General features: G+C 38.1%; 1 protein-coding gene across 4 annotated transcripts in view; it reads left to right on the top strand.

Annotated features, from left to right (window-relative positions):
• LOC125293150 (E3 ubiquitin-protein ligase NRDP1) overlaps nt 1-9576 on the top strand; it is a 118639-nt gene extending 109063 nt beyond the window's left edge. For 3 of the 4 annotated variants that reach the window (XM_048240870.1, XM_048240869.1, XM_048240871.1), the window contains exons 5-6: nt 2585-2688; nt 7862-9576. In XM_048240870.1, the coding sequence (XP_048096827.1) occupies nt 2585-2688; nt 7862-8216 (459 nt within the window). In that variant the 3' untranslated portion in view covers nt 8217-9576. The remainder of the gene's footprint in view (nt 1-2584; nt 2689-7861) is intronic. The other variant, XM_048240868.1, reaches the window with a different exon arrangement.
• Nucleotides 9577-22911: the final 13335 nt, after the last annotated feature.

Raw genomic sequence — 22911 nt, 5'->3', positions numbered from 1 at the left:
ACCATACATGTAGATGCACTTATCTTAAATAATACATGTTAAAACATGTTAAATACTATTAGTTAAACATGTGTATGAAAAAAAACATTATCTATGTTGAAAAATGCAGTTTATATCATATAGTGTGACATAAATCATATGGTGTGGTGAGAAAACCCGGTCACACAATATAATATGGGGTCACGCCATATGAGGTTTAATGCACTTAGCAGAACAATGAGTCTTGTGGCTACATGCTAGAACCCAAATGATATGCTCACTGCTACATGGTAACATATAAAGGTAATATTGGCAACAGTGTTTCCCCTACAATGTATTCATCAGCGGCGCAGCGCCGCTCCTGGAATTCAAGCACCACTGCAAAAAAAGTTGCCTAATTAAAAAAAAAAAATAGACGCAAGTGAACTTCAGGAACAGCTGCCGTTCGTTCAGGTTTCATGTCAACAAATAATAGTAGGCTAACGTTGAAAACGCAGTCAGGGATTCCACAGGAGATCACTCTTGTTTGTGTTTATGTTTAAGTTTATTAGCAGATGCAATTTTGTGCAAAAAAACGTAGCCTACATTATGCTAACCAAGGAACCAAATTAAACACGCTAGCGAGATAGCTCGCCCCTACCTTCAGTAGCCTATTCCCAGATAAATCCACGCATTGTTTCATTTTTGTTTGTGATACAGGCAATGCTTTCAAGCCCTGTGTTAACATACCTTCACATACCTAGGCTGTGAAACTAAGGTCTAGCTAGCCTATTGGTGGGTTTAATTGAATTTGAGTAATAGGATACGCAAGCATTTACGTCTGAGATAGTTTGTAATTCCTGTAGAGCTCATCAAAATTATAGATATGATACAAGACACTTATCTGCTATAATCCAAGATAGATTTTCTTCGAATTTTTGACCATTTATTTTACCAAATGACATGGGAAACATAATTAATTTCATCCACATATTCTTATGCACCATGCACAACAATACTACTAAGTTAGCTTAAAAACCGTGAGAATCAAGCCAGCGTCACCGGCCGTCACAGCATTAAAGTGACAGGCACTCAATTCGACTTGCACAGCACCAATACAGTGTAATGGCATGAAAGAGAAGTCTATATAGTTTATACAGTGCTGTGCAAAAGTTAAGACACCCATGCTAAAAATTGACTAAAGGGAGGAATAAAAACATATTTTGCCTTATGTCTTAATGCCTTAATTAAAAAAAAAAATAGGACATCAATTATTTTTAATGCATCATGTATCGTAAATAAATACATTACATGTATATATAAATGTCTTAACTTATGCACAGCACTGTATATTCTAAATAGTAATAGTTTGTACAGTGGCCTACAGTGTACAGTTGTACAGTGGCTAATACTAATAATGTAAATGAAAAAGGTGAAAGAAAAACATGAATAATCCTGTTCAAGTACTGCAATAATCATGCTTGTGTTGATGGTTATGTCATAATTTGTAACTCAATCTGTCCATTTCTTTCACAAAATCCACCAGAAGTCACAATTTAAGGAGTCATTTTTTCAAATGTTTCTCTTGTGGGGGGGGCTTCCTACGATCAACAGCAACGCTGCTGGGAAAAATTCTAGGTGAAACACTGGACAAAAAGTTGTTTTCTTCCTGTAAAATGGGTCACACCAAAAGATACTTGATTTATTGAAAGTAATATGTAATATGAGAGATAACTCACCTGGTAACCTTTAAATGCCCTTTTGAGATGTTATTATACTTTCTGAATGAAGAAGGACCCCCTATTTCCAAAGGTCTCCAGACAATTGCAAGTTTAAAAAACAGTATTTAGGGTCACACCATATGACATCTATTTTTGGGACAAAATATTTTTGTTCAAGGCTGGTTCAAAAGATTATGCCATTTAAAGCAGCAGTAGTAGACATCTGTAGTATTAATATGTACTTAAATAAGGGGAATATATAATCATTTTTATTGGTTTTATTCAAAATAAAACTTTGTGAAATGGGCTTGGGACAGTCACACCATATGAGCTTTTCCTGGTTTGACTTAAAATGGTGAAAAACAGAAAAATGACTGGCATGAATGATCTATATGTTAATATAAAACAGCTTTTTCTGAAGAATATAACCACAAAAAGGCCATGTCACGTCAACCAACCATATTTTGTTAATTAACATTACTTAGAACATTACATTTGATCTAATTTGCTTTCACTTTGACTTTTTCACTTTTCATTAAAGAGAGCCTTTTTTATTATTATTTACTATGATTCAGTTTACAAAGGCAATATCCAAGGGAGTGCACACTTTGTATAGGCATAGTACTTTAAATTCAACTGTAGTTAAATTATTTTATTGCCATTTTGGATTTCATTGCCATTTTGTTTTATTCTTTATACAACAGCCTTTCATGTTGTATTGTTAACATTTTATTCATTTTTCTCATGAGTTTATTAATGATCTATTTAATTATTAATCATGCATTTTGTCATTGGTAATTCTTTTGTTTTGTTGTAAATCACTTTTTTCATTGTGAAACACTAGCTCAATCTTTGTTGTTTAAAATGTGCTGACTTATTTAAAGCTTTGCCCTTCTGACCTACAGAAACGAGACATCCAGCTCCTGAAAGCATACATGAGGGCCATTCGCAGTGCCAATCCCAATCTGCAGAATCTTGAGGAGAGCATTGAGTACAATGAGATTTTAGAGTAAGTAATTCTTGAAAAAATTACCAAGCAATTAACTCCTACATAGCAGCTATACAGTACAATCCTGTGGGAGTGTGACTAGTCAGTGGCCTAACTTTGTCTTTATGTCTATGACATTGCTCCTAAGAGAGGTCTAGTCAGTTGTTGAAGATCATTTTTCTGCAATTCTTCTGTTTTTCTACCTCTGTTATATTCTCTCTGTAGGAATTTTTTCCATGTTTTCACACACGCATCCATACTGTTGCTCTCGGTTAAATGGTTGGCCATTTCTTTTGGAAATACACTTCATGAATTCTTCTCCTGCATCTTATCTATGTAGTTTACTAATAGGTGGATCATTCCGTGTCAAATCAGATAAGGTGGTTACTGCACTGTCTCAGATTTTGTTCAGACCTTGTTTATATCATCAATGGGTCCTAAAACCAAGGCCTGTGAAATAGTTCTGTGCAAATCTTCTGTCTTCATTAGTGATGGGGACGAGACCGCCTATGCCGAGTCCGAGACAAGACCGAGTCTTTGAAGGGTCGAGACCGAGTCCGTTGGTTTTCAAATACAGTCGAGTCCGAGTCAAGACCGAGTCTTTGAGGAAGCAAGTCCGAGTCGAGACCGAGTTGAGACCAAGACCATAAAAACATGTCAGTTTTCATATTCATGATTTAAAATCACCCCAATTAATAATCAACAGTTAGGCCCAGGCTTGGAATTTCACCATTTTAGAGGCAAGGCCACTTGGCCTTCAGTTGGGCATATTTGGTGGGGGGCACAAAGGCCACATGTCAGGGCACCAAGGCCAAAGTTAACTATACAGTAGTAGGCTATACAAATAATCAAAGTTGTATTTAGCCTATTCACAGCAGTAGACCTGAATCACTGTATGAAACATTACAAAAACATGAAACATGACATATTACATAGAACTGTAAATCATCTGATCATCTAATATTTAGATGTCTAGGCTATATTTAATATTTATATTTATTTTATATTTGGCCTGTTATGGAATGATGTATTGAACAATTTAAGCACAGCTCAGCTTTAAGAAACTGATGCAACCTAGATGCATGCTTAGCATTTTTTGATCATTAAGACTCCTTTCACAAACTCTTACTCAGCTGTATATCCTCTGATTTTAATATTTACCTATATCTAGGCAATATTTGTAACGTTTATTTTGTATACGTTATTTTGCCTATTATGAAATCACAAACGATTTAAACACATTTTGAAACCTAAAGACCAAAGTTGGAGACATGAATGTAGACCTTGCTGCAGATTACATTTTTAATTTAACCGGAATACTCTGGAACGGCTTACTGTACAGGGGACTGCTTTACACCTTTGTGTTGGTAAGGTCTGCTGTTTATTCTGATATATGGTTTGTCATGTGTTGAACGAAGGGTTAAGTGAAGTATTCCACCAAGATGAATGGGTAGGGAGATGGGTGTAGCACCTTATGTAGGCGTTATGATTAAATTTAATTATATTATTTACTTTTCTCGCAAACTGTTCACCACAGCAATTAGCAGCTAACATTGTTTAAAAGCTGAGAAAAAGCTCTTTCATGTGATGTGATACATGTGCCTGTGTGATGAGTAGGCTTAGCGATTCGCGAGTATTTCAACTGAGAAGAATGGGTGAATTTGGGCGCACTTTCTGTCTTGCCATGTGCTGTCATTTTCTCCACTGTGTAAGACTGAATTAGTTTTACTGTGATGCTAAGATTATTTTGACAGGCTATAGGCTAAATAAAAATCGCTATTAAACAGGCATAAAAAAGCAGAATATTGAAAGAAGGGGCACCAAGGCCAACAAGGGGCAAAGACGTGGCGCCCGTGAAATTTCATTTAGATTTTTTTTATATGAACATAAAAAAATCGTTGGTCTCTCGAGGACTTCGGTTTGAAATTACGAGTCCTTCTCCTCCCACTGTGGTCCGAGACCGAGTCAAGACCGAGTCTTTGAAGGAACAAGTCCGAGTCGAGTCCGAGACCGGACTCGAGTACTACATCACTGGTCTTCATATCTTTTTCAGACCTTGAAATTCTTTCATTTTTACAGCTTGAAAAACACTTGCTATGTTTGGGCATTAATATCTTGACAAATATTTTCCCTAGCCTCCTCAAATTTTCTAGGGTGGAAGACCAACTCATAAAAAGCTTGTGTAAACAATTTAAAGTCTGTTCTAAATGCCTCCTGACTTTCGAAAGGGCCCTAGATTTCGGAAAATTTGCATGACGTGTGATATTGAGGGTATTAAAATGTTTTTCATTTGGTATCAGTTGCTATTTCGTCTTCAAATACATCAGTTTATTAATGCTTTCCCACAATTCGAAGTCTCCACATCAAATGACCATGACCATAATAAGGATAAAACAAGGCGTGTTTGTATTCTTGTGTCATTTTCAAGCAACTGAAATAGTATGTGGGGTAGCTAGTAGGACCATAAAAATGTATGTGGAAGTAGCTAAATATATAGATATTTAATGTGTAAAGTACCAATATTGTACCAAGTCCCAATTGGACAGGAAATCAATATTCCATGTATAAGAAGATGTATGAAGATAACCAAATGGCCTTTGAGAACTTTATAGCGACCAATGAATGAATAATGGAACATGAAAGGGTATACCCAGTTAAGGCCTATTCTAGGTCAATGGTTAAAATATCATTTCTAGTACATAATTCGATATATTTGCCATCTTTTTCATTTTCAAGATATTAGGAATGTCTTTTTCTTTTTGAAATATGGGAAGTAAAATATAGCCATTCTGTTCCATTCAAGTATCAGAGGTAACGCCTTGTCAAAGGAGCTCATGAGACTGTGGTACAAACTTTAAGGGGGAACTTGGCAACTATTTCAACGTAATAAACCCGTAATAAATCATTTGGATTGTTAAATGACCTGTTCCGGTGAAAATGGTGACTTTCCCTGCTGCCCCTAGCGTCCCCAGGCCGAAAACCAACCTTGCAACATTGAGAATACCGACCCGGAAAGAGAAGTGAGAAACAAGAAACTCGTTTTAAATCATGTTTCTTACCTTGTAACATCCACATTGTTCCGCTGAACTTATGCTAACCGTTTCGCTAGCTTGTAAACAAATCCATGTGCTTATCGTTACCTTTTTCCACAGTTTGAAATAGCATATTGCACAATTTCTCCAGCATTTCATGACTATGAAAACAATAGAATTGAACAAAAATATTTGACAGTTTTTCGTTATGGAACCTAAACATTGTGTAGACAAACTTTGAGGAAAATCAGAGTCGGTGCTGCAACCATTCTCCTGGATTTTGTCTGATTTGACATGGAATAAAAAGGTATTATATTGGGAGCCATGCCATAGGTCGGAAGAAGACAAAGGTAGGTCACTGTACAATCTTTATTGTTTTAAGTGTTTTTACAGTGTCTTCACATTTACTAAGGGAAAAGGCATTGGTGTAATGGGGCGTGCCTCTGCAATGTTATAAACAGCTGGGGAAGGCTGTCGCAAATCCCTCGAACAGGTGGTCAATCAGAGATTTCAAACAAACGAGGGAACAACGTCACAATGCAACATGCTGTTTTCCCTTGATGAAAGTGAAACCATGAGTTTGAAATATTAGCCTATGCATTTTTCCATATGGGGCCTTAGAAGCCATATGTCTCCATAGCCACAGCGTTTTTGTTGCAAACAAAATCAACCTAAGCGTGCTCAGATGGCGTGATAGATGAGGCGCTGTTGCTCACCTGTCCATCATTGTAAAGCCAGATTTGACTGGTCCGAACAGCTCTGGTTCGAGCATAGTTGCTCCACAACGGAGCAATGCCAGACCGAACTTCCCGACCTTAAATGTTGTGGGCGGGGCTAAGTTCGACTGGCACCCAGGCTACTAAAATTCATAATTTTCAACATTTGATATGTTGTTGATGTCCTTTTTACAGCTAAATATGGGTTTATGAGATTTGCAGATGATGTTTTTATTTGCATTTTACACGTCATACATTTTTTTATTTGGAGTTTTATTACTTTGTACATGTACAAATATGACAATTGTATAAAATATGTAGCTATATTTCATGAGCTTTCATGTGTGCCAAAGGTGTAAAACATTATGTACGTAAGTATTTGGTTGAAAGATCTGAACTACTCTAACCGTAAAAGACAAAGCACAGCTCCAGAACCTTGTTAAGAGGGCAGGGAAAATAATGGGGACTCAGCCACCACCAAGGAGATCTTTGAGGACACAGTTAGGAAGGGAAAATAATGGGGACTCAGCCACCACCAAGGAGATCTTTGAGGACACAGTTAGGGTTTTAAGATGGCCACAGACCCAACCCATGTCCTAAATAAGGAGTATGAGCTGTTGCCTCTGGGCAAAAGATACCGACTCCCATTCTGTAGGCTAAATAGATTTGAGTTATCCATAGTACCATTATCACTCCCTCCCACTTGCACTACGTCAAAGCACTTCCCTGTCCACCTTTAAATCCATGATAAAAACTCACCTTTTCACTCTTGCCTTTCCTTCCTACTCATTACCATGCCTCCTCCATCCCACTTGCTCCTCTATTACTGTTTTATTTTATTTTATTCTACTTTTGTAGGCAATGTCTGTCTCCTGCTGAATGTATAGTGTGTTTTACTAAGTGTACTGTCTACTTGTACTGTCCCTGTATATGTTGCTTTTATGTCTATTTTCTCTTGTACTGTATACTGTCTCTGTTTGATGTTTTTATGCTACTCTTATGTCTATATCCTTTTGTCTATGTACAGTGTCCTTGGGTGACTTGAAAGGCGCTTTAAATAAAATGTATTATTATTATTATTATCAATTAAGCTACTCGATGAAGGAATAGTGCAATAACTAGTGGCAGTGCAATCATCCTTATGGACTAATCTTCTTTTTATACTATTTATCTGATGAGCTGTGTGTGTGTTTGTGTGTGGGGCATGCGCTGGAGTGCCTAGACTATGTTTGTTTTTATAATGGTTTTTGTAGAGGGGGGGGATACCATGTGTTTCATGTTTTATGAATGTCTATGTAAAAATCTTTGTGTATGAATCGCCGATGCTCCTTGTGTGCCCAAGACAAATTTCTCTCGTGAGAGAGGCAATTAAATACTTACTTACTTACTTATTTACTTACTTAAATATCTGATTTGTAAGATGTCATTTTTCTACTTATCTCACAGATGGGTGAACTCTTTGCAACCTGCACGTGTGACCCGCTGGGGTGGCATGATTTCTACCCCAGATGCTGTGCTCCAAGCTGTCATCAAGCGCTCTCTCATTGACAGTGGATGCCCACTATCCATTGTCAATGATCTCATCGAGAATGCTCATGAACGCAACTGGCCGCAGGGCCTGGCCACACTGGAAACGAGGCAGATGAACCGGCGTTACTATGAGAACTATGTAGCAAAACGCATTCCTGGTAAACAAGCGGTGGTGGTAATGGCCTGTGAGAACCAGCATATGGGAGAGGACATGATCCTGGAACCAGGGCTGGTCATGATTTTTGCCCATGGAGTTGAGGAGATTTTATAATTATGAACTCAATGTGGAATGAATCAATGAACTTATTGTGGAATTGGGGTAGCTTATTTTTTCAAGTGTCAAGCTATAGTTCCTTTTTTATTGTTTCATGATGGCATCAATAAAATGCCTCCATCATAAAATTATGTTTTGTACCACAGCGTTTTCTTGTCGCTCTGTTAAGGCTTGGAAGCAGGAAAAGGAGACATTTAATAAGGCCACCAACTTCATAAGCTCTGGAGGGTGCATCCTCCCTTTGCCTTACAAGCCCCAGTAGTTTAATACGATCATTACGTTATCGATTGATTGTACAATATGAAACTAATTTTTATAATTTTGCCTTTGAATTATTGTGTGGTTAGCGTAAATCGGTCAAATGAGTTTTTGGGACAATATATTGTCCAGCAAAAATAGCCATCATGACGGACCTACCAAAATCGAAACCAGTTAGATGCTTTATTTTACGCCGCTTTATCACTGATTATGACCCACAAAAAAAAACAGTGTCCTTTTACCTAATGTTAGCAGTAGCACAGCAGGGTTTGTAAATTTCAGAAATGTTTTTGACCCGTAGTCAGATGTTCTACCAAATGGGAACATGCTCTTGACCTTAGAGGATACAAATATGCAACAGTCAACTCTGATATGAAGAAGAATGGCATATTATGTAATTTGTTTGTCATGTTTTAGCAGTTATAAGATGTTGATTTTAGATTATATGGGCTGGAATGGAAAAAATGCTTTAAAAGCCCTGCTCTTAGAACCAAATTTGCAGATCCAATCTAATCTGATCTGAAGATAAAATGTGGAACCTTTTTGCATTTAATTTGATCATGTTAGCATTCATTGTCTGCTTCATTTTTGGGCATGGGACACCATGGACTTGCTGTGCTTTATGTAAGTTTAAGAACATATGTAAATATGTAGCCCACGTGTTGTTCAGTTTTATGGATACCACTTCATGCATAAATATGTGGTAACACCTGTATCAAAAGTTGTGGATTTTTTTTAAATATTGTATTTCCTTCAATGTGCTTGAATATCCAGAGGAAATGAGTGGGTTCAATCAGGTTATACTCGGTGAATCCTCAATGTGAATCCTTAAGTGGATACTCAATGTATTTAAGTGTGCTGTAACAGGATATGTCTTCTGTAATTTCTGTATGGTATAACCAATGAACACCTTACTGCGTGTGTGTGTGTGTGTGGATAAGGTTGCTCTGTGCATGTCTTCATTGTTCTATAATCCAACAATATTTGGTTGCAAATGGAACACATACCACATGTTAATTGTTGAAAGTGACAGTTTCATGGAAAATACAGTATAAGTTAATTTTGAATTTGAAGCAACATGTCTAAATTAAGTTTGGAATGGGGCAGAACAACATAAGAATGATGCCCTTCAATGTGAAATTGCAAAGCATTTGGGGATTTCATCGTCTATAGTTCATAATAAAAAAAGTGCAATTCCGACATCTTAACCAGCGTAATCCCAGAGATGACTAAATCAGTGAGACCTACGAACTCTGCCACACCGACCAGAGGGAACTTCAGACTTCACAAATTCATCAAAAACTATTTTGTTACAAACTACAAATACTGGCTCATAAAATGTAACAAAATAAAATACAAAATATTGATGTGAAAAATATATTTAATTAAAATATAAGTAATTGGTAATTTGAAAATACAAAAATACCCACACAATAATCATGGTATACCAACTTTCAAGAAACTCCAAGGCATATTATTGAAAACGTATCCCCAAGAGACAAGAAATACTATTTTCTGATTAGCGGGCTATTCATTTTGTACATTGGGGCTCCTATGAAGTCGATCTGGTAAAAAAAATATAATCGTAGACCTCTGTTTTTAGACCTGAGCTGTGCTTTGTGAAAATTAAGATTCTAACCTAAGTTCTGTCTAAAACTGATCATTTGAAGGGCTGAATCTTATTCTTCAGTCTATATCACCATCAAAAGTGAACTATTACAATTAACTGACTGCATACTGTAAGTAATAATGTTATACACAGCAGCTTTTTTGCATTTACATGCAATGGTAATTCCCTGGAATTACATTTTCTAGTTAGTGGGTTTGATCCAGCAAGCCCACAGCATGGCTTTGTTCTTCTTAAGTTTACTTATTAGTGGGTTTGATCCAGCAAGCCCACTATTGTTCTTCTTAAGTTTACTTATTATTATTATTATTAGTGGGTTTGATCCAGCAAGCCCACTATTGTTCTTCTTAAGTTTATTTATTGGGGGCCAAGCAGCGAAGCTGCGAGGCAACCCATAGTGATTCTATGTGTTCTTATTATTATTATAACGAAACGCTCATTTGCCATTGAACCATACAGTAAAAAGTTGGGAAATTTGGCACATTGATTCGGTATAGTCATATGAGTTTCATGTCAAGTGCTCTAGCGCCCCCAATGTGTCAGATTTTGCATTACATCTATGCGCTTAAAGTTTCAACCATACAAATTGAGGTATACTTGGAATCCTTGGATGAGACCGAACTCAACGCACCCCATGACGTCAATTTCCGCCACGTTGGATCTTCCGCCATATTGGATTTAATCAAAAACATTTAAAAGGCATCAAAGGTCACAAAGTTTATCCGATTTTCACAAAACTTGACGTAGGTGATCGTCAGACCATGACTCATAACTGTATTGCTCTTCGGAGCCATATATGAAACCTGTCGCCCGTGACAACCAATCAAGTTTGGCGGCCAAACAGGAAGTGAAGTGATATCTCAGCAACGCTTTCACATATCAAAACCAAACTAGGTATATGGGCTCAGGACCCAATCAGGAGGACGCTCAAGAAATGTGGTAAATTTTGACCACTATGTGGCGCTATAATCACAGGAAGTGGGCTCATATTTCTTCAATGCTTTTACGTATCTACACCAAACTTGGCTCATTGACTCGGGAGCACATCCTGAGGACATACAATAATTGCAGCTATATTTATTATTATTAATATATCTTCCTATTCACCCACTTTTTGGCCGAACTACTGCTCCTAGACCGTTTGAGCTATCGACGCAGTTCGAACTCCAAAAATTCAGGCCCGAACCGGTGTAACTTGCCTGTTACTTTCGTGTCGCTGGCCCTTGTCGTTTTCGCGGTATTACCGTTTTTCGGCGTTTTTGGGCCCCATTGAAATGAATGGCGGAATGTTCAAGGATTCTAATTCCGATTGTGACATCACAGCTCTAATTAGGTGTTCCCACACAACGTCATAAAGCAGTGGGATCCATCCTGAGGGTACAGCCTCTCGAAGTCTGAGGGTATATGAGAGCTGAGGCGAATCAAGACGAACCTGATTTTTTTTTTTTTACCACGATTTCTATTTGTTTTCGTTTTTTTTTTTGTGTGTGTCGGTCTAGGTCTAAAATGGTACAATACTGCCGTGTGCAAGGTTGCCACCATCGAAATGACAGGGACAAACATGTCCAATTTTACAGACTACCTAAAGTAGTGCAGTGTCAAGGAGAGCAAACTCTTGCCTTGAGTGAGGAGCGGAGACAATTGTGGCTGGCAAGATTAAAACAAAATTTACATGGGAAGAACCTGGAGAATGTCCGGATTTGTTCTGCCCATTTTGTTTCAGGTAAGTAATTATTTCTCATTTTATTGTGCCTTGTTGCTTCCTGTTGTCAAACACTGTTCCATGCTAAAGTACCTTAAACTAGTCGAAGCTAGTTTTGTGTTGCTGTTTGAAGGCTAGCGCTAATGCTTGCCTGTTTAAACCAAAATTACATGTCAGATAGGGTAGAATCACACATGTTATTTCGATCCTACTATGATTAAACAACTGACGAATGTATTACAACATACAACTCATCTTTAAAGATAGACGCAATGTTAGGCTTAGGCAGCAAGTTGGCTCAATCTAATGCTACGCGAGTTCAACATGAAAGTACCGTGGTACCGAAATGGAGAACTGCTGTAGGCTACTCAGCATTGTCAGATCCTCTTATGTCTTCATGCTCCCCTGTCCCTTACATGACATAATTAACTTTTACTGTGACATAAGTTGTGCAAATACCAGAATTACGTTAACGGTATTAAATTAACAGAATTTACGGTGTGTATGGTGGTTCTTTTCCTAACATTACATCATTTGTTTAACTGCGATGCTCGTCAGGGTTTTTGAGTAACTACAAATGTGTACTAGCCTGATGCATCAGCCCTTTCACTTCGTTACACTTAGTTCATAAAGACTGAAACCCAGACATTCTCTCAAAAGACAAGTTTGTCATGGCAGACTGTGCTTAAAACGCACATGATTGACTGGACAACACAATGGTCTAGAAGCCTCCACTGTGTTAGGTGATGTCACTTCAGCCATCATTTTAGAGCTAGTTATCTTATGTGTCATAAAGGTATTTGGTTAAGTTTGATCAACAACAACCCCCCTGTCACTTAGCCTACTGTATGTAGGCTACCACCACAACTGTCAAGCTTAGCCACTAACCACTCCGCCTTCCCACACACACACACACACACTGGTGTGTTAACACACTCATGCATTTTACCCCCCAACATGCAGGCAAGAAGGCGGACCTTTATCAGAGGGATAATCCTGATTGGGCTCCATCGCTGAACATGGTTGAAGTCAACACTTCGGTTGGTAATTCAGATGGTAGTATGCTGGCAGTTGCCAGATTTTAGCGCCGGAAAAACCGTAAGAGCAAGGGCCGAGCTGTGGCAGAAGCAAGTTCAGTGGCTGAGGAAGTGGAGATCACTTGCGCTGCAGACACAGCAGAAGCTGATTGTTCCACCACTTGTGTTGACATTCAGACTGACATTGTTGGTGACCACATCATAGCCATGGAGTCAGAGTTGCAGGCTCTTCGGGTAGAAAATGTCCAATTGAAGGAAAGGATTAAAGCAACTTTCAACTTTTCTTTCTTTGAGGGCAATAATGACAAAGTCCTGTTTTTTACTGGATTGCAGACATGGCACATTCTGGCAAGCCTTTACACATACATCTGCCCGTACATGTCTACTCGAAGAACACTAACTCAGTTTCAGATGTTGGTTGTTACTCTCATGAAGATGAGACTGAATCTTTCAAATACATTTTTGAGCTATCTTTTTCATGTATCTGATAGCACAATTTCACGTACCCTGTCAGAAATGATAGATGTGATGTATAACAGGATGAAGTGTTTGATAATCTGGCCTTCTAGAGAGGCACTCTGGAAAACCATGCCTATGCAGTTTCGCGAACACTTTGGGGAAAAAAGTTACTGTCATAATTGACTGCTTTGAAATTTTCATAGACAGACCTTCTAACCTTAAAGCCAGAGCAGAGACATGGTCTGCTTACAAGCACCACAACACTATCAAATATCTGATAGGAATCACACCACAGGGAACTGTTTCATACATATCCAATGCTTGGGGAGGGAGGGCCAGTGACAAGCATATAACAGAGAATTGTGGTTTCTTGAACAATATTCTTCCTGGAGATGTTGTTTTAGCAGATAGGGGGTTTGACATTCGCGAGAGCATTGGTTGCATGATGGCAGAAGTTAAATTACCCGCCTTTACCAGAGGAAAGAAACAATTAAGCCCACTGTGTGTGGAGCATACAAGACGCATAGCATCTGTACGAATCCATGTAGAGCGAATCATTGGTTCAGTGTGTCAGAAGTATTTCATTTTAAAAGGTCCCTTGTCTGTTGACTACCTTATCAAGCGGGAAAATGACACACAGCCTCAAATTGACAAAATTGTTACTATATGCTGTGCCTGCATTAACTTGTCAGAGTCCATTGTCGATTTTACATGAGTTACCCTTGAGATTTGCGTAAATGCAAAGAATACATGTATTATCATTATTGTGGTTATTATTGTTATTATTACTATTATCATTAGTTGTAGTAGTAGTATTAATACAATTTTAATAATAATAATAATTTATTGCTGATGTTATTGTTATGTCAAGGAAGTGAATGTTGATGCATGAACAGTTGTCTTCATGTTCATTTGTTGAGTTTCTAAATGATTTTACACATTAAATAGCAAATTATTTAATAGATCAATACAGTATCAAATTATATTGAACAATGACAGAAATAGAAAAATCACTTTTAAAATTGTGTAACTCACACTACATGCTAACTACATACACACAATAAATCATTTTTACTGTACAATGAATGTTGTAAAAGTGTGTTAGCCTACTTAAGTTTTCTTTTCTTTGTCTGAAACTGAGGGAGTTTCCTACAATTTGGACAAAACCATTTGCGCTTGGGGGTACATTTTATCCCCAGGCATGTATTGTGAAACCTCTCCACAGGGCAAAGAGGATTGCCACATGTTGTCATTTCTCCAAACTCAACCTGTTCGCAGTAGCACCAAGCACTTTCCTTCTGATTAGTGTCAGCTAGAATGCCAGGTTGTATCTGTTCAGTGTGGGTGTCTACTGTCTCTTGAGGAGCACAACTGGTTTGTGGATTTTGTGATTCCTTGTTTGGCATTTGAGAAAAGAACCTCCCAACAAGTTCTGGCAACACAGCATACAAGAAAATATGGTGGGATTTCTGTGTAATTTCAGCCCAGCACGACTTGTCAAACAAAATCTGTTCGTGGTGCAAGTCTTTTTCAGTCCAGACAACAAAATGTGCAATTTCGCATCTGCATACACCTAGTTGAGTTTGCACTTGATAGTAGTATGCATGTTCGGGATCGAGCTTTACATCACCATCACTTCCCTTAACTAAGCAGAACTTATTGCCCTGGCATGCATCACTGATGTTGTCGTGTCTCTTGCAAAAAGGGCATTTTATTTCCAGCACAGTAGTGCCACAGCAGTCACATGACATTATGCCATCAGGTGAAGCCCCAATGTGTGGGAATTCGGGGTTTATGAATAGTCCAGCATCATAAATCTTAACATTGCGGTGTCTTAGAGCTATTCTGTCAACAAACATGTCTCTAGCAAGCTTCTCATGTGTGCATCCCCAAGATGTAGCACATGACTTGAAATGTAATGCTTGAGGGTAACAGATGCTCTTTATCAAGCTCTGTGATGGCTGGGTTGGGTCTGTACAGCATACAGCTTTCATTTTGGAGGCAGTAACACGACCTGAACGAAAGCAAAACCATAACTTGGAGCTGCCTTGGTCTCTTGTAGCTCTCTCCACTACTTGGGCTTGCTCCTGTGAGACAGTGATGGTGTTTTCCAGTTGCTGACAATGACTAACAAGGTATGTATAGTTCATAGAAAATGTGCTCTCATCTCTTAAATCTGTTAAAACACTAGGAAAATCTTTCAAAAGGGATTTTGGGATGAATTTGTCAGAAAAGGGCTCCACCAGTGAAAGAATTGATGACTTTGCACCACCAGCATCTAAACTCTTCAACAGTTCCATTAGCTCATCTGTTGTTGATTCTGGTATGTGTGGTTGTGGCTGTCTAATTGTGCATTCAGGTGTAGCTTGGTCTTGTGTTAAATTGCAAATGGTGTGGTCAAGCGTCTTTTTCATTGTTTTAGCTGATGTGAAGTTAATGTCTTTACATGCTTTGTACTGAATGTTTTTCATCTCTGTGGGTAGAAGCCAGTAAGCTTTCTCTTGTGTTACTGTCTTGGAGTCTCTTATCCTCACCATAGAGTCAACTGCAAATAGAAGTGCTGCAACATGGGTGCATGCCTCTCCTAAACCGGCCATGCAGTTGCAGTGACCTGCCAAGATCCTTCCATCCATTTCTGCAATTATCCAGGGCTCCAATGGCTTTTCATGGAGCCTTTGTGAATGCAGGACCTGGGCACAGACAAAAAATATCTTGGCCTGTAGGCTACCCTGTTCGGTTCATGTTGTGTTGATTCTTTATGACTTAAGGGCTTATGTTATTGTACTGTATAATGGTTGAATATACCAGCAGCAGTCAAGTACGTTTTGTAGGCTATTTATTTTTATTACAAAGTGTGCATTCTCATACAAAGTACATTCCATTACAGATATAAGCCTAAGTGTAATGTAAGGCTATGCATATGATGTGCGTGTGCCTGTGTGTGTGGGTGTGTGTGTCATCCTGTGATGCATGTCTGCATCAGTCGGAAGAAAACTTTGATGCGTGCGAGCAAGGTGAATCATTACGTGAATACTGGCGATATTAGATGTGTGTACTAAGGACATTATGCAATCGGAGACCACCCAGTGAAGATGCAATACCACGAAAAAGCAAAGAGTGAGCGACACGAGCAAATTTGAGCAATGGATTTAATGACGGCTAAGGTTAGCAGGCAATCGGAGGAGGAGGAGGGGGTCTAATGAACGCCAAATGTGAGTAGCCTAAACGGTGTAGTTATGTTGATTGCCCAAAGGATTACCCATACTGTTAGTCCATACAGCTTAACCTGTGTCGGTGATTTAGACGCAGGCATTTTACCCCCGTGAGAGCAGGTGTATGTCTATCTGAAGCGATCGAAGGAAGGCTAACTTAAGTTATTGGCTAGCGCTACACAATGTAAACAAACTCTTCCGAACTATTAGCTCACAGCAAATTGACCATGGACACAGTCAGATATAAGATTGGTATTCTGAATGTTACATGACATATGAGATATGTGTAACAATTATATTGTACAATTATGCTTTATACAGCACTTGCTGTTAGCAGACTAGCCCAGTTAGCACTAACAGGTCAATGAATAACCAGCAGTGAGTGAACTTGGGCTTTGGGTGCCCTGTGAAAATTACTGTCCTTTTATACTATCACTTACCTTTGCCTTCACCAGGCTCTTCCCATTAAACTCTTTTGACACTACATCTCGTACCCATCCACAAACCATTTGGTTATAAGCCTCTAAACCTTTGTAGCATTTTAAGTCATCGGTAGTATACGCGCTACTTGCTAGGACGAGATAGTTGACAATATCTGGGTACGATATTGATGGCAAATCATTCCAGTCATCCGAGAGGTCGGTTAGTCTGTATGGATCATTTCCCCCTATTTTTGCTATTTTTGTTCCGTATCTTATCTTCTCTTCTGAGCTTAAATGATCTAAATAATTTTGTGTGTTAGCCATGATGGCTATCTAGCCTAATGTTGCTTGAGCTCATAGAGCTCTAGCCTCTACCCGCTCTCCCCTCAAGATGGCGCTCATCCGGGTACTCCGCGATTCTCTATGACGCTGTGCAGACACCTAATTGTTTAAGCTTGCACCTGGCAGAGTTCTGAGCCATCTGGCAGGTGTGTGCATGTAACCTTTGACCCGTATGTCCGATTTTCATAAATGAGGTACCGTTGGAATCCTTGGATGAGGCCGAGTTCCATGCCCCTGATCAAACTCACTCTTGCAGTTCCTCGGAACCGCAATTCTAGTTTCAGTTTACGATTTGGTTATAAATAAATCAAAGAGTAATTTTAAGGGAATGAAGTTGATGTGTCTAGGACATGCACATGGCAACATCAGCGTCAGTGTAAACACATTTTCTGTGTTGATCTGATTTCTGATTTGGCTGTGTTGATCTGATTTCTGATTAGGCTGATTTCTGATGCTGATTTCTGATTTGCGATCCATTGTTTTACTGCATCATGTTTACTGAGTATGTTGTATTCATCATGATTCTATTCTATTCTATATTCTAAGTATCGTGATTATATGATTTAGAGGATTAAGTCAACAATTCTTGCATTGTTTGAAAGCCCCTTGCACTCTTTCATCTATGGTATGTTCATATTGTTCTACCACTAGAGGGAAGCCTTGGATTTGTTTATTCACGGAGAACCAACTTTTCCCCAAGAATATGATACTATTAAAGAGAAGTTTTAGTCCATGAAGTAAAAAGGGGAATTCATTTGTTGTCCTATGGTGCAACTGTTTTCAATTGGCCATAGAATGACTGCCATTTAAAACTACTTCCTTCTTATAAAACATTTAATTGTTTAATTGTTGTAAGTGTATAATGTCTGTTACAAATGTATTCATATGGGTGGCTATTGCACTGCTAGAACCATAGCAGTAATAAGTGTCTCTGGTAGTGTACACATGTTATTTAAACATATTGGATTTTGTAAACAAGCTGGTGTGCCAGAGCTAACACATCCGCTAATTTTGTTCAAACTGTTGTACAGTGTTCTGTTATGCAACAAGCATGACAAGAATGTATTATCCTTAATATGTTTATGTTCATGGTATTTGGCAGACTTAGTATATGAACAATACTGTAAGCGACTTACAGTATATGAACACTATTAGTTGAAAATAATTGTTTCTAATAAAGTTGAATCCTACATCAAGCATAATAATAATAATAACGACAACAACAATCAATAATAATATCAAATATCAACAATATTTTATATTGAGCTAACCCTTGCAACCATGGGAATGTGAATGGATTGCCCTATTTGTCCACCCCTTTTCCTCTCTCAGTATTCTGTCAGAACAAAACAAACATTGTCCCCTCAGCAGGGGTATGAGAGCCAGTGCTGTGCTCACAAGAGAAGGATATTCAGGTCACATTAGATTGTGCTTAGTGAGCCAGTCCAGCGTGGAAGATGTGCACCAGATAATCAACATATTTACACATATACCACACAAACACACCTACACACTCACAAAACAGACATACACATATTTGTAAATATGTTTGTGCAATGATTTTTAGAGGGAGTATGAGAGTGATTCATGAGAAAGACATTCATAATTCACAGGTTCTTGTGGGTCATAATTTCTACAAACCTACAATGATTTTCCATCTTAGTTATTAGTTCCATCACTAAATGGTTCCAAGATAGGGACAGTGTTGACTGAAGTTAAAGTAACACACACAGCTTTATTACTACAGCAGCAGTTTGCTACCTTGTATGCATTGATGGGCAAATAACCTTCAAAAGCATCCCCACTAGACATGCTATGCCCTACATGCTTCTGTGGTCCATCAAGGCATACAAGAAAATATAAGAATAGCTTTCATATTGACAAGCTATTTGTATGTTTATGGTATTTGGAAGACACTTCTGTTCAAAGCAACTTACTTAGTGTAACACTATAGTTAAAAATAATAGTGTCAAATAACGTTTACATTAAGCATAATAATAACAATACATTACATTTACATTCAGCATAATAATAACTAATAATAATATTATTAGAAATATTAATAAAATGATTACATTAATAATAATATAAACAATATAAATAATAACATAAAATATCCACGATGAAAATAATGAGTTTTCATATTAACAAAAAACATACACGTACCATAACCCAAAGATAATGAGATAACAGCAAAGGACACCAGTTAGCAAGCTGTTATCTCTATGTTATTGGTCTTTACAAAGTTGATGTGGATGTCTGGATGTCATTAGATCGCTATTTTTAGCCCCAAACTCTCTACTGCTGCTTTAAGTCAAGAAGTAGGATTGGGCAAATAATTTGTCAAATAATTGAAATGTCATATATAAACCTTTGAAGAATAACGTCAAAACATACTTGATTTTGACATTTACAAATGTGGCATGTAACAAAAATTGCATTCAGATGTTAATTTTTCCTTTTCAAAAATGTAAACTTATTAGTCAATTTTACATGTCTGTACAGAGAGCCCTACAGAGAGGGAGAGAGAGAGAAGAAAAGATTTCCCCTGTTGGCCAGCTTGTTGGGGAGAAATGTTGATTTGTGTTCCCTACCTTCATTAATAGAACAGTAGAGGAACTGTTTCCTGGTGTTATTAATGCCAACAGGACTCCTTTCAGAGAGAATGTTTTCATACTGCTTTCAGCTCTTTAATGAGGCTGTTCTCACTCTCACACTCATCTTCCCATCCCTGACCGACACTGAACAAAAGCCAAGACATTCAAAACTGGTCAGCTTGTGCCCACCATCCAAAACTTTAAACCTTCAGGTGGTCTGTATAACTGTTTTGTACATTTATAGTTTTAAACTATTACAATTTCTCCACAGTCTTAAATCAGCTTGCTCTGTACTTTTGTAGGAAATGTTTTTCCTTTGAATGCTTGCCTTTGACAAATCAGGGACAATATGTCGCCATACACAATACTGTCTAACCTAATGTATAACCTTGCACAAATACACAACCCGCTGGCCTGATCAAGACCTTGTGTCTGGGTATGCCACACCATATGTGAGAAATGTTAATTTGACCAAAACCAATTAAGCCAACAGCCATTTTTCTGATGATTTTATCAATTTTCAAATATGTATGTATGAAATGTATTTTACAAAAGAATATATTAAATTAAAAATAAGCAGTGTCAATATTGCACAAACAAAAATCTCTAGTGTACACAGATGTGTCCTTAAGTTTCCATGGTGACTATTCAAGATGGGAAAGCTGGGACAACATTGTCTAGATTTGGCTGAATCAAGATCCATTTGAATGCTTGTGCAGTAACTTGGCAACTTAACTGTAGTGCATGGGCATTTATATTCACGGTGGATACTTCCACTTGCCACGTTTGATTAATACCAATTGGAAAAACAAGGTGCATGTGGTGTTTCTCGAGGTGCGGCATTATAATATAATAAAATAAAATACATTTGTAAATGTGCAATTGAATTATATGTACCAAGCTAATGAAGTAAGGAGGAGTGTGTGTGACAGCGAGAGATCTGCTGAGTGCATCTGTGTGTATTTATGTGTGTTGAAACCTGTCTGCTTGAGTCTGTGTACTTCTGAAGTGTGCACCAGAAAGAATACCACTTGAGAATAATACCAATATGAAAAATGTTTGTTTCCCTAGTAAAGTGAGGAGACTTTCTATTGTAGCTACTTCCACTAAAACTTGTTTACTCTCGGTTAGTGGTGCATTCTAAGTGTTTGTAGTGTACCCAAATAGAAAAAGGAAGTTTAAATCAATGTTAAATTAACATTATTCATCTTAACCTAGCAAACACTTCAAATCAATGTTGATTCCCCGTTGACAGTGAATTTTGGTTGATTTCCCACTTTCATTTATAGCAGGAAAACATAATAGGCTTCATGCTGTGTATATTAATTCATTGTTTAATTTTTTTTAAAGAGAAAGTATTTTGTAAGCCTAATCTGCACTAAAGCCTAGCCACGTTGATTGAAATTGTTAATGGTAAAACACGGGAACAAATTCAGTGAAATATGTACATGTAAATCAGGTTTCTAGGCATACAAGGAACTTGGTCTCTGCCTTTATCCCATCTGTGAGTTAGTGAACACACAGAGCACACAGTGAACACACAGTGAGGTGAAGCACATGCTGCCTTGCTACAGCGGCACTCTGGGAGCGGTGAGGGGTTAGGTGCTTTGCTCAAGGACACTTCAGCCATTCCAATTGGTTGGGGATCGAACCGGCAACCCTTCGGTTGCAAGCCCGAATGCCTAACCAGTAGTCCATGACTGCCCCCATGTAAAGTAAGCATGTCTTTTTACTTCAAGTTGGCAGTTCCAAGCCCAAGTTCCAGTCATTATTTGTAAAGCAGGAACATACCGAGCACATCAAAAACACTGCCGTACAAATGGTGTACTGGTCTGATAGAGATAGGGTTATGCAGAGTCTAACCTACCACATCATGGCCATGTCTCTGCACTTGTTTTTTTTCATACACTATTTCAACCATCTTTTGATGGTTTCCCTACATGTAATGTTGTGCTCCCAGGAATTTGTTTGGAGTGCAGCTGACACCAAAGCAAAACTGTGCTGCCAATTCGAATAACCAATTACAGTTTTCCAGGCCACGCTTACAGGAAAGAGATAAAGACCTCTGTACAACATAATACTGTTATGGTACAGTAGGTTTCCAATAGGATCCAGTCAATGAAATTTGCTGTCTACATTATTGTCAGTGTTGGGGTATCGCAACTACGCAAATCAAAACAGTGGTGTGATAATCGAGCCACTAGAGAAATAACTGTTCAGAATTAATCTGTAGCCTTGGGTAGGCTTCTGTGACGTTTTTAACAGGCTACGCTATAGAGGCTTAGACAACTACAGTATGACCCATGTTTTGGTTTCGTAAATTAACTTGCCCTACTTCTTGACTGCAATGTAGTCAATTGACTGTTTGACATGTCATTTTTATTTTTCTGTACAATAAACAAATACATCTGCTTTATGCCGCAGAATTACATTCATATTTGGAACTTACATAGTCCAATGCATCGTTACACTACGTTAGTGTTTCCCAAAACCATAGTAGCAACGAACGTTCGCAAATGTCAGACGTCACTGACGTCAGTTATTTGTTTGCAAATTAATAATTATAAATATATTTAGGTTTCTAATTAAGTGTGCTTGCAAAGCACACTTAATGTCCTTCTTAAGTTTTATTATTATTATTATTAGGGCCCGAGCACCGAAGGGCGCAAGGCCCTATTGTTTTTGTAAGGATTATTAGGGCCCGAGCACCGAAGGGCGCAAGGCCCTATTGTTTTTGTAAGGATTATAATTGGGGGCCAAGCAGCGAAGCTGCGAGGCAACCCATAGTGATTCTATTTGTTCTTCTTCTTATTATTATTATTATAACGAAACGCTCAGTTGCCATTGAACCGTACAGTAAAAAGTTGAGAAATTTGGCACATTGATTCGGTTCAGTCATATCTTTAATTTATCAAAGTTTGATGTCTGCACCTGGAGTGCTCTAGCGCCACCAACGTTTCAAATGTTGAATTTCATCTATGCATTTACCGTACATCACATTTTCAATATTAAGGTATATTTGGAATCCTTGGATGA

Source organism: Alosa alosa, chromosome 4, assembly GCF_017589495.1.
Source record: "Alosa alosa isolate M-15738 ecotype Scorff River chromosome 4, AALO_Geno_1.1, whole genome shotgun sequence".
In the NCBI taxonomy this organism is placed as follows: Eukaryota; Metazoa; Chordata; class Actinopteri; order Clupeiformes; family Clupeidae; genus Alosa; species Alosa alosa.
This window is presented reverse-complemented; position numbering and strand designations above follow the sequence as displayed.